General features: G+C 59.9%; 1 protein-coding gene across 1 annotated transcript; it reads left to right on the forward strand.

Annotated features, from left to right (window-relative positions):
• Nucleotides 1-1,394: 1,394 nt before the first annotated feature.
• CASQ1 (calsequestrin 1) lies at nucleotides 1,395-9,225 on the forward strand. Its single transcript, XM_021681912.1, has 11 exons — nucleotides 1,395-1,658; nucleotides 3,296-3,380; nucleotides 4,207-4,307; nucleotides 4,505-4,616; nucleotides 4,952-5,025; nucleotides 5,366-5,496; nucleotides 6,361-6,406; nucleotides 6,822-6,876; nucleotides 7,098-7,198; nucleotides 7,990-8,064; nucleotides 9,085-9,225. Exons 1-11 carry the CDS (start codon nucleotides 1,398-1,400, stop codon nucleotides 9,223-9,225), a joined length of 1,182 nt encoding a protein of 393 aa, XP_021537587.1. The 5' UTR covers nucleotides 1,395-1,397.
• Nucleotides 9,226-11,408: the final 2,183 nt, after the last annotated feature.

Consider the following 11,408-nt stretch of genomic DNA (forward strand, 5'->3'; position numbering starts at 1 on the left):
TTACCTGTGCCTGGTAAGAACGCTGGAGGGCCATGAGGAGGGTCCTCCCTTCCTAGGTACCCAGAGCTGAACTCATCCACAGCCCTCACCCCAGGATGGGGCCCAGGAAGTTAGAGCCCCTCCCCCCCACTCCACCTGGGCTCTCAAGTGCACAGAACCAATCAACATCCTCAGCTCTGGTGCAGGGCCCACCTCTTCAGGTTTTCCCTGAGTTAACTTCTCCCCTGGCCTTTATACCTGATCCTCTTGGTCAGAATGCACTGCGGCAACTCTCCTTCCTTACAGTCATCCAGCCTGGGGGACCCTCCCTCCCCACTGTGCCCTAGAGAACCGAGTCCCCTCTGATCCGAGTACCGAGCACAAGCAGGAAGCAGAAGCTGCAGGACTTTCCCCTTCCCGTGGAGAGAAACCCCAAATCACATTTCTGCAGAGTGGATGTGGGCCAGCGCTTCTTGCCCCACGCCCCGTCCTTCCCCTGCTCCCGACTTAGGGTGTTGAGTGAAGCACAGGAAAGTGGCTGGGGCTGAGCCAGGTCACCCGTCCTGGCTGAGGCTCCATCTTTTATTCTGAGAATGACATCATCCTTGGTCCTTGTTCTTGAAAGGGAAGTGCAGGGGGTCTCTTCCTGCAGCCCGGGTGCTTTTTACCACCTTCTCCTCCGCTGGATGGAGGAAACAGGCCACATCCAGAGGACAGTCCCAGGTTTTAGGCATTTGTGCCCCCTCTGTCCTGTCGTAGGAATTGAATCTCTGACCCAGAATGCCTCCTCTCCACCACCATTTCCCTGGGTCTGAGTACCCTTGCCCTCCCTGGACTCTCCCTAACGACCCCATGCCTCCCCTCCCCCAGCCCAGCTCATTTACCTCCGACTCATCTGGTCTTATTTTTAGCTCAGGCTTTTTCCTTTCTTAATATGGCGATGAGCTTTCCGGGCCAGCGTGGGGACTGTGCTGAGGAACCCTGGCCGTCCGTAGGGGAAGGCAGCGGGGGAGGGGCTCCCGGAGCCAGGGGGCGAGGGGGAGGAGGAGGGAGGGTCTCGGCCCTCTGGAGCTGTCCTGGCCTCAGAAGGTTATCCTCTCTCCTGCCAACCCCAGACACATATTTAGGTGGAGCCAGGTGGGGGCCCCGCGGTGCCAATTTCAGGGACAGCTCCGGTTCCCTCCCCACCCCCTGCTCCTATCCCTCCTCCTGACCCTTTCACTCTTGGCTCTGTCGGCAGTTTGTCCGGGACCCAGCAGTATCCTCTGTCCACTGCTCCGGGCCATTCCCCACCCCACCCCCCTGTGAGCCCCTCACTCAGGGTTCAGGACCCAGGGCCCCGCCCGACCCCAGCTACCCTCAGGGACCTGAGAGCCGAGCCTGACCCCGTTCCCTGCACCGCACGCACCGCCGACAGGATGGGGGCCAGCGCGGGGCCTGGGCTGCGGCCGGCACTGTTCTTCCTGCTGGTGCTAGGGACACCCAGGTTGGGGGTGCAGGGGGAGGACGGGCTGGAATTCCCTCAGTATGACGGTGTGGACCGTGTGGTCAATGTCAACGCCAAGAACTACAAGCATGTGTTCAAGAAGTATGAGGTGCTGGCACTGCTCTACCACGAGCCCCCCGAGGATGACAAGGCCTCACAAAGACAGTTTGAGATGGAAGAGCTGATCCTGGAGGTGAGTCTGGGGTCCACCGGCCCACAGAGCACAGTGGCCTCTCCCGGCCACCCCTAGCCCACAGCCGCATGCAGACTTGGGGGGACTCGGGGCCTCGCGGTGTGCGGCCTCAGGCCCATGGGAAGGTGACTTGGGACCCCAAAGTCCCACCACAGGTAGGCACGTTTAGGAGGGAGGGGCTGCAGGGAGACCCCTCCTCCATGGCCGGGACTGAGGTGTCCTTGGAAGAGGAGCACAAAAAGGAGAAGGGCTGTACTTCGGTCAGAGGAGGGGGCTGGACCTGCACGACGCCCCCCATCTACTCTCCTGGCCAGAACATGCCCCCTCTCTCCACACACAGCAGGCCTGCACCCCAAGTTGAACTAAAGGGTATGCATTTTAAAGGCTACCGACATCTTATTCGCATGGTATGTTTCTCCCACCGAAAGTTTAACAGAGACCACCGTGGCGCCCTCCAGCCTCAGTCCCTCTCTCCCTAATTCTCCATCTGCCCCTATTGGGTCAGGCCAGATGCCCTGATTGGAAAATTCTTGCAATTGGAGGAGGCCTCAGAATGCCTTCCCCAGCTTCTCTCTGTGGGAAGGTTCTCCTCGCCTCCAAGCCGACTTACAACAAGAGAAAGGCCCTGTGTTTGGGGGTGACTGGGAGATGCGGTCCCACACGCTCTCTAGCCGGACGCGTTCGTGTTCCGGCCCAAGCTTGTGCAGCCCGTTCTCCAGCCCGGCAGGACAGCGAGGCCCCAGCCTGCCTATAGGAAGGACCAGAGGCTCCCGTTTCTGTGGGCCCCTGTGGTTGCCGGAACCTGCCATCTATTAATGCACTGAGTATTTTTATCCTGAGTGCTCAGCATCTCGGCCCATCCACCTGCCAGCAGCCTCCCCGTTCTCCTGAGAATCCGGGCGCCTGTGTGTGTTAGGCAGGGTGAGGCTGCAAGCCCGCGGCAGAGGGCACCAGGGCGGAGTCCAGCCGGGAGGCTGAAGGGGGCAGGGACCTGCAGAAGTGACTGTCCACAGCCTGAGAAAGGAAGGGCTGGGGGACACAGGGGAAGTCTGGTCTCGGTGAGGAGAGCCCCGCCTGGGTCTCCTCTCGTGCCTGCTGGAGTCTCTGTCTCTGAAGGTGACAAGTGGTGGCCCCAGTGACCTCTACCCTCAGCTCTCTGGCTTCTGCTACTCCTTGGTGACATAACCAGGCCCCCCACACACACACCCTCCTGCCCTCCAAAATGCTCCCCAGTGGGGGTCACTCAGAAGAACCCCAGGGACTTCTAATGCCACCCCACACTGAGCATGGCCTTTAATGACGATGGCAAGCAGGGCTCAGCCCCGAAGCAGAAAGGGCCTCAGTCACTCTGAAGCCAGACTCCCCAGCACCCCTCGGGAACCGGGAAGTATCCCGCGCCGGCCTTCGGAGCAACATCAGAAGCACGCTGTGCACGAGTAATACGTGTCGGGGGGCTGAAACCAAACTACAGCCCAAAAGGGTGGGCTTGCAGGGAAATGGAGCTACCTGGAGCCTTGCGCGGTGCCCAGGGCAACTCTTATCTTCCCCACATCCCAAATGACCCCCCTGGGAATCGTGAGATGGGCACGGGGTGACTAAAAATCCCAGAGCTGATTTTAACCTTATACTCCCTCCAGTTAGCGGCCCAAGTCCTCGAAGACAAGGGTGTTGGCTTCGGGCTGGTGGACTCTGAGAAGGACGCAGCTGTAGCCAAGAAACTAGGTAAGGGGAGGGGTGGGGAAGGGGCGCGTAGTAGTGTGGGCCCGGGGAGGCCCAGGTGTGGGGGCTTCTGGGATGGGGGAGGCCCAGGCCAGGATTTGGAGGGTAGCCCTTGTACAGGGCAGGGGCCCCACCAGGCCTAATGTGGCAGCGGGGAGAAAAGACTGACCTGGGGACGGGTATGGCAGGGGTTCCGGCATCTCCTTCACTCCTCAGAGAGACCCAGGCTCCAATCCTAGAAAGAGGTGGGGGTGGCCCTCTTCATACTTACGTACAAACCAGGGCCAGGCGCTGGAGGAACGGGGCAGTCAGGGAACACCGGCAGGGCAGGAGAGGCCTCTCCGGCCAGAGCCTGGGGGAGCTGGGGGGGCCAGGGTTACGGCACCAGCCACCAGGGAGCACCACAGGCCTGAACCGGACTCCGGATGTGGCTAGGGAGGGCGGTCACTAATGAAGTCATCTGGTCAGTAATAGCAGCAGGTTATAGGGCTGGACCGGGAGTGAGCGGCTGGAGTCCTCGGAGCAGGGAAAGGAGGCTCTGTCTCTCGTTATGGCGAGCAGAGAAAGGGAGACATCTTGCTAGAGTCTCTGTCTCCCTATGTCCCCCCGACACCCCCGCTTAGCCCGCCTTCTCCTGGAGAGCCCCGGGGCCCGGCGGGCTGCCTGGGCTAGACCCACAGGCGCGGCGCCCAGGGCTGCAGGGGCCTGAAGGGAGGTGGGCGGGGTAGGGGCGAAGGAGAGGTGAGGGCGTGGGGTCCAGGGGCATTGGGATGGGCCCTGGACCTGTGGGCGGCCTGGCCTCCGGGCTCACCTCCGGCTCGCTCCCTAGGCCTCACGGAAGAGGACAGCATCTACGTGTTCAAGGGAGATGAAGTCATTGAGTATGACGGCGAGCTTTCTGCGGACACCCTGGTGGAGTTTCTACTGGATGTGAGGATCCTCCTGGACCTAATGGCCTTGCTTTAAGACTTCACACCCATCCCCAGCCAAGTCCAGCCTTGCACGCGCGCGCGCACACACACGTGCACACAGGCAACAGACAGCCCCTCCCGCCCCTCCTCCCAGCCCTGCCGCCCTCATCCCTCCCCCTGCTCCTTCGAGTGAGGTGAGAACACACTCTCCTCCAGGTCCTAGAGGACCCTGTGGAATTGATTGAAGGCGAACGCGAACTGCAGGCATTTGAGAACATCGAGGATGAGATCAAACTCATTGGCTACTTCAAGAGCAAAGATTCAGAGCGTGGGTAACCCCCAGATGCCCCTGTCCCTCCTTGGACCCCCGTTTTACCCGTCTCCCTAACCCCCACTCCACCCACTGTCTCCACATCTCTACAACCGACCCCCTGGCATGGTCAACTCTCTCGCTGCTCTGACTTCCCTGCACTTGGGGCTCCCAGACGGGGACCCCCAGCACCCTAACTTCCTCCACTAAAGTTTTGCTGCTCTCAGAGGACTAGGGGGTGGGTCTCAGAAGGAACCCCTCTGGCCAAAGGAGACTCAGGGAGAGACAGAGAGGCCATGGCTCCCCGGCAGACCCTGGCTCTCCCAGAGACTGACTCCGCATTACTCCCTCAGATTACAAGGCCTTCGAGGATGCGGCAGAGGAGTTTCACCCCTACATCCCCTTCTTCGCCACCTTCGACAGCAAGGTTCTCCTCCCTGTGGCCATATGGGGTCCCCCTAGCTCCCTGCAGCTGCCCTCCAGACCTCTCTCCCAGAATTGATGGGGGACCTGGTCCCTTGCCTCACACGACACCCCCCACCCCACCTCAGGCCTCTTTCTCTTGCCCCAAAGATTTTAGATCCTTTAACCCACCCCTCTCAGGTTCAACCAAAGCCCAGAGACGTCAAGGCACTTGTCCACTGTCACAGGGGCAGTGACAAGGGCCCAGGCTGTCTGGCTTCCTTCCTAAGACCTGCTAGTGGTGATACGGCCTCTCCCCATGACCCGCATCCCCTGCTCCCCTCCCCCTGCCCCCTCCCCCAAAGGTGGCAAAGAAGCTGACCCTGAAGCTGAATGAGATCGATTTCTATGAGGCCTTCATGGAAGAGCCTGTGACCATCCCAGACAAGCCCAACAGTGAAGAGGAGATTGTCAGCTTCGTGGAGGAGCACAGGAGGTGGGCAGCGGGGGCAAGCCTGAGCCGGGGAGTGCCTCCTCGGGCCAGAACACCCATGCGCCCCATGCTCGAGAGGGGCTGGGGGATCCCAGCCCGCCAGGAAGCTGGTCTGGCTGGCAGGTGAAGGCCCTTCTGGGTATGACTGCTCACTCGCACACAGACCAGGTTCTGCCAGGTGCTTCCATCTCTATTACTGTTTTTAATTCTCTCAACAAGCTCAAGTACTGAGGTCCCACCAGTAGGAAGTGTCAGAACGGGATCCTGACCGGCATTTTTGGTTGAGGAGAGAGCTACCAGTGTTTGGCGGGAGGGGGGGTGTGGGCGGAGAAGCAGGGATGCTGCTAACCTCCTACAGGGCACACAGGATGGCCCCCCACAACCGAGAATTCTCCAGCCAGAGGTGGAGAGACCCTGCCCGCACTCACACACGATTCTCCTCCTCCGTGGCACTCCACAGCTGGGAGCGTCCCCTGGTGTCCGTGGAGACACCACCAACCTTGCCCTCTCCCGCTAGATCATGGCCCCCTTTGTCAGGGAGGGCCAGTCGGCTTCGCTCAACAATGCCCCCACACAGCGCCTCGCCCAGTGCCTAGAACTTCTCAGACTCAGTTGTACTGAATGAATGAGGGGATGCCCAGATATCGCGTTCTTACCTTTCTCCCAAAGACTCTCTTCCAGGCCACGGGCCCACCCGCTGCCCTCCCACCTGCTTTAACCAGGCGGTGACCTGGGCCTGGAGCCCAGAGCTTAGACTTTGCCAGATGGCTTTTCTCTAGCCTACAAGCTGTCTGTGCCCTAGGCTTGACCCAGAGCTCTCTGGGGGTGCATCCTTCTCGCCCGCTGAGTCCTGACTGTCTCTTCTAGGTCCACCCTGAGGAAGCTGAAGCCTGAGAGTATGTATGAGACGTGGGTGAGTGTCCCCCCACCCCCGGACAGGGCCGGGTCCCCGGGGCGGGGCGTGGGTGGCTGAAGACGCAAGTCCTGGAAACTTCCCGCCCTGCTGAGCTCCGTGCCTGGCCTGTAGGAAAGACCATGCACCAGCAAAGTTTGGAGGCTGTAGCTCTGAAGAACATGCCAGGAATTAGGAGACACACAGACACTGACAAAGATGACAGGGAGGGAGATCTGGGGCTAAAGAGTTTGCTAGAGGAGGTGCGGGGTCCCTGGAGGGGAAACCGAGCCATCCGTGTCACCTGGGAAAGGGCTGCCGCCACAAGAACGTACCTGATCCGGAAGCTGGAGTTCCACGAAATTCCGGGAAGATGTAGGGTGTGTGTGGCTCCCTAACTTCAGGAAGCATAGCTAAGCCCCGCTGCCCCCAATAGGAGGACGACATGGATGGAATTCACATCGTGGCCTTCGCGGAGGAAGCTGATCCTGGTGAGGGAGGGATGCAGGTTTGGGTGGGGGGTGCCCGTGACGGGGAGACAGAGGTGCTTGTGAGAATGCAGGCTTCAGTGGGAGGCGTTCCTGGGAGTGCAGTGACCCAGGGGTGAGACACCAGCGACGATGGGAGGTGGGGAGCGCCCAGGACTCCTGCTGTGGCTGCGTCCCTTTCTTCCCTGTCCCACCTAACACTTCTTACTCGTGTTCCCTCCAAGATGGCTATGAGTTCTTGGAGACACTCAAGGCCGTGGCCCAAGATAACACAGAAAACCCTGATCTCAGCATCATCTGGATCGACCCTGACGACTTCCCCCTGGTGAGAGGCAGGGCTCTCCAAAGGCAGGGCCTGATGCGGTGGCCCTTTCTGAGAGGAGCTTCTTTCAGAGTTCCTGCCCCAACTCCCGGCCCGAGGACCTTGGGAGGTTACGTCTGGTGTTCAAGGGCCCCGTGGGCACGGAGGGCACCCTGAGAAGGGGGCACAGGATGGGAAGTAAATCGCACGGAACACAACACACACAATGCCCAAAGCAGAGACGCAGCAGGGAGTTCATGTTCCCAGGGCTGACTCCGTCTACAAAAAAACAGAGTGGGGGGGGGGCAGGTGGGCACATGAGCCCTGCAGGTGGGTCTACGCAATCATAGACTGAGAGCACGGAGAGTCCATGCCTCAGGGGACAGTTTCGTTCCCAGCTGGATCCCCAACACCTCACGCTCGTTGTTGAAAGAGCAACAGAATGAGGAGATACGTGAGGAACACTGACAATGACCAGGGACGACGACCTTAGTTTACAGGTGCAGAAGCTGAGGGTCACTGAGAAGTGACCTGCCCAAAGTCACAGGTCACGCAGTAGCAGAGCTAGGATCAGAACACGGGTTCCTACCCGTGTTTTCCTGGGGAAAGAAGGGCCAGTGTCTTCAGCTGACCATCCCAATACTTTCATTTTGGGATTTTTACCTGCAACTGCTTACCTCTACCCCTTCCCTTCAGGCCCCCATCGTGGGTTCACAGTGACCTTCCTCTGCCCCTGGGCTGACCCTCTACACTCCCCCTCCTGGACGCACGCGTTCCTAGACGCTGTTACGTTACCGTGTGTGGTCTCTCTGCAGCTGGTGCCATACTGGGAGAAGACATTTGACATCGACCTGACAGCCCCGCAAATAGGAGTGGTCAATGTTACCGATGTGAGTTTCCTTCCCGCACGCCCCGCTGGCCCCAGCTCTGCTTCCCAGCCCCACCAGCTCTCCCTGCTCGGCTGCCCGCCCCCCCGCCCCCACCCCAGGGTCAGACGCGCCCAGTCTCAGGGCTGGGCAGAGGGAGAGGCTCGGCCCACAGCACACACACCGCAGCTGGCTCCTCATCCCTCAAGGCCCGGTCCGCATCCTCTCCAGATCTCCCATGTGGAGTCAGGCCCCCTCCTTGGCGCCCCCAGAGCCCATTTGGCGTTGCGAACGGGACTTCAGCTCGGCTAGCCCTGCGTCCTGCTTGCCTCTCTGGCAGACTCAGCTCTTTGAGGGCAGAAATCGCACTCACACACGCAGGTGCTTCGGCCACGTCTGTGCCGGTGAAGGGAATAAGCCACAGTCTTTGCGTTCATACTGTTCTCAGTGCGGCTGGGGACGCAGGTATTCTGTTAACGACACTGCCAGATCTTATAAACTCGATCATAAAGAGACACATAAAATGCTAGGAAGCCACAGAAATCAAAGCAAATTCTGCTGAAGAGAATCAGAGAGAAGGGTTTCAAGGGAGTGGAACTGAAAGTGGGGACCGCACGGCCTGGAGCAGTCCGGACGCGCGCAGTTGATGACCAGTCGTTTCCAGACCGCTGGAAAAGTTAGTGCGGAAGGTCAAAAGTAGGAAAATGAGTATCAGGTTCTGGAAAAGGCAAGTCGTTTTTTATGCTTGCGAGACTAGAGACTTCTGCGGTCGGTGCTGGAAAAGCAGGTTATGAGAAGCTGAAGGGTGGCTGGCGTGACTCTCTGGCCACCGGCGGTTTCCCATCAAAGGCCAACCCAGCCATCCCTGTTCCCCCGTCACGGCTCCCACCTAGACCCTCCCCTGGACAGCGTCCCTGGCCCATGACAGGTGAAGGGAAGGGAAGGAGGACAGAGGGAAGGACAGAGGGAGCCCCGCGAGCGGGAGGACAGGTCTGAAGACCTGAGTCGGGCTAAGCTCCGGTCCCTGTGTGTGCTTCACCCCAGGCGGACAGCGTGTGGATGGAGATGGACGACGAGGAGGACCTGCCTTCCACAGAGGAGCTGGAGGACTGGCTGGAGGATGTGCTGGAGGGCGAGATCAACACAGAGGACGATGATGAGGAAGAGGACGAGGACGATGACTAGTCACTATGGCCGCCGCCTCCCAGCCCGCCCGCTCTCCACGTGCTCCCTCCCGTCCCCCATCCCTCCCTGGGCTCCTCCGGGAACACTGGGTCATCCTCCACCATAGGGAGGCCATATGCTGAGTGCTGAGACCCACTCGTCCCCACATGCCAGCCCAGCCGCCTCAGCCGGCTGTGTCCTGTCCCTCGGCGGCCCTGTTCCTACGATTTGTTTCCTCCACTGCCCGTGGTTCTTTTCTCCTCTGTTCCCTCCACCTGCACACACAGTTCCCCACACTCTCAAATCCTACATCCTTCTGGCGGCCCCGATCCCTGGCCAGGAGGAAGGGTGGGCCCTGCGTCTGGGGCGCGCTCTCTCTCTCTCTCTCTCTGCAATCTCTTGTTAATGTATTTGGGTCAAATATCGAGAGGCCTCAATAAAGGATCTGGGGCAGCATGAGCAAGTGTCTGCTGCTGAGGTCTCACCCCCCACGGCAGCGGGGGAGGCAGCCTGAGGATGGGGGCTGGGGGGGCCTTGTTAGGGCACTGTGATGGGGGGGCTCCCTCCAGGCAGTTACCCCAGAGAAGAGTGAACTATTTATCTGCTGCCAGTCCATAAGCTCTCCCCGCACACGTGGTGTTTGTCCGGCCCCACTGGTAGGTTCTGGGAGAACCGGGGAGTGCTGATTAGCCTCACTGGGAAGTCAAGACAAGCAACTAAACAATTGAAGACGAACACAAAGCAATACGTAATTAAGTGATTATGTGCTGCTTGATAGCACCCTCCCTGCAGCTGTTCTTTGAACCATCAGGACTGAACCCAAATATCACTTTCTTGGTGAGGCCTTCCCAGAGGTGGCCCACGGCGGTTCCCTCCTCTGGGGTCACGCTGCACCCTCTCCACCTCCAATCCAGTACTTCTCGGCTACCCTCCACCTGTAGCTACACGTCCATCTTCCCCAAGGGACTGCAGGCCCCTTGAAGGCAGGAGCCCAGGCTTCTCCTCTGTGCCCCCAGGGCCTGGTGCACAAAACGTGGCCCCTAACAAATGCCTGTTAACAGGAGGAACAAACGAACAGAAAGGGTCAGGAGAGAGAGGCCACATGTGCTCTGGTGGCTTCAAGAAGTGAGCACTTTCTAGGCCTTCAGTGAAGAACGGGGTTTGACGGGCCGAAGGGGACAGGGAAGGGATGTTTCAGTCAGTGGAGAGCATCAAAAGCACAGGTGGAATGTGGGTGTCATATTGGGGGTGCTGAAGAGAGGAGAGGGACAAGAAGAGACCCTCAAGTGGCGGCCATGAGGATGGAGGGGCATCACAGGGTGTAGAGGGGTTTGAATTTAATCCTGGGGCTGGGAGGAAGGGCAGTGATGAGCGGGATGGGCAGAGGGCGGGGAGGATGGAGATAGCAGGTGTATGTGGTGGGGGAGGGGCGACTCTCACTGTCAGAGCCCATCAGAAGTTGGGACAGCCTGAGCGGTGGCCTTGGGATGGAGAGAAGACACAGAGTTTTATATACCAGCGCCCCCCACCCTGAGCCCGGACCTGGGCTGCCCAGGTTCCTGGCAGGAAGGGCCTGCACTCTCCCCAGCACAGCCCAGGCCGGTGTTCGGGCCAGGGTGTCGGACGTCGTCGTGTGGGGAAGCCAAGGAACTGACCGCACCCGGAACTCAGAGGGGACGGTTGTCATGGGTCAGGTATGAAGGTGCTGCCGAGAGAGAAGGGGACTCCTAGGTGCAGGAGGCCTGAGGTGACATACGTCACCCTCCAGAGACAAACCAAGGAAGTGCTCCTGGAGGAGGCAGAAGAGCGTAGAGCAGAAACCAACGTGTGACCATTCGGTACTTGGTCTGATACGGGGGTGGGCCCTGGGCTCACACAGTACTAACGGGGGGTGGGGGTGGGGGTGGGGGTGGGGCGGGCGGGGCTGACAGTCTAGCATGGGTCAGCGGAAGGCCCCAGACTAAACAGTCGCCCCTACGTTTCCAGCGCCCACCCAAGCCAGTCCTTAGACACTTAGGATTTCCAAGTCTCCGGAGAGCCCTGTCGGGTGGGCAGCAGCATCCCCATCTCAGCGCAGGGCCCCTGACAGTCAGAGGCTTTGACCTGCCCGGGGAAAGGGGCGGAGCCAGCGTGAAGCCCCTGCACCCTGGGCGGGAAGACGGGCGCCTGTCACCGTACAGAAGTCATTCCGTTTCTCTGAGTCT

Source organism: Neomonachus schauinslandi, chromosome 6 (assembly GCF_002201575.2).
Source record: "Neomonachus schauinslandi chromosome 6, ASM220157v2, whole genome shotgun sequence".
Lineage (NCBI taxonomy): Eukaryota > Metazoa > Chordata > Mammalia > Carnivora > Phocidae > Neomonachus > Neomonachus schauinslandi.

Coding starts and splice junctions, on each gene's coding strand:
- CASQ1 (XM_021681912.1), top strand. CDS start 1,398: ATGGGGGCCAGCGCGGGGCCTGGGCTGCGGCCGGCACTGTTCTTCCTG. Junction 1,659..3,295: donor TGGAAGAGCTGATCCTGGAG/GTGAGTCTGGGG, acceptor TACTCCCTCCAG/TTAGCGGCCCAAGTCCTCGA. Junction 6,407..6,821: donor AGAGTATGTATGAGACGTGG/GTGAGTGTCCCC, acceptor TGCCCCCAATAG/GAGGACGACATGGATGGAAT.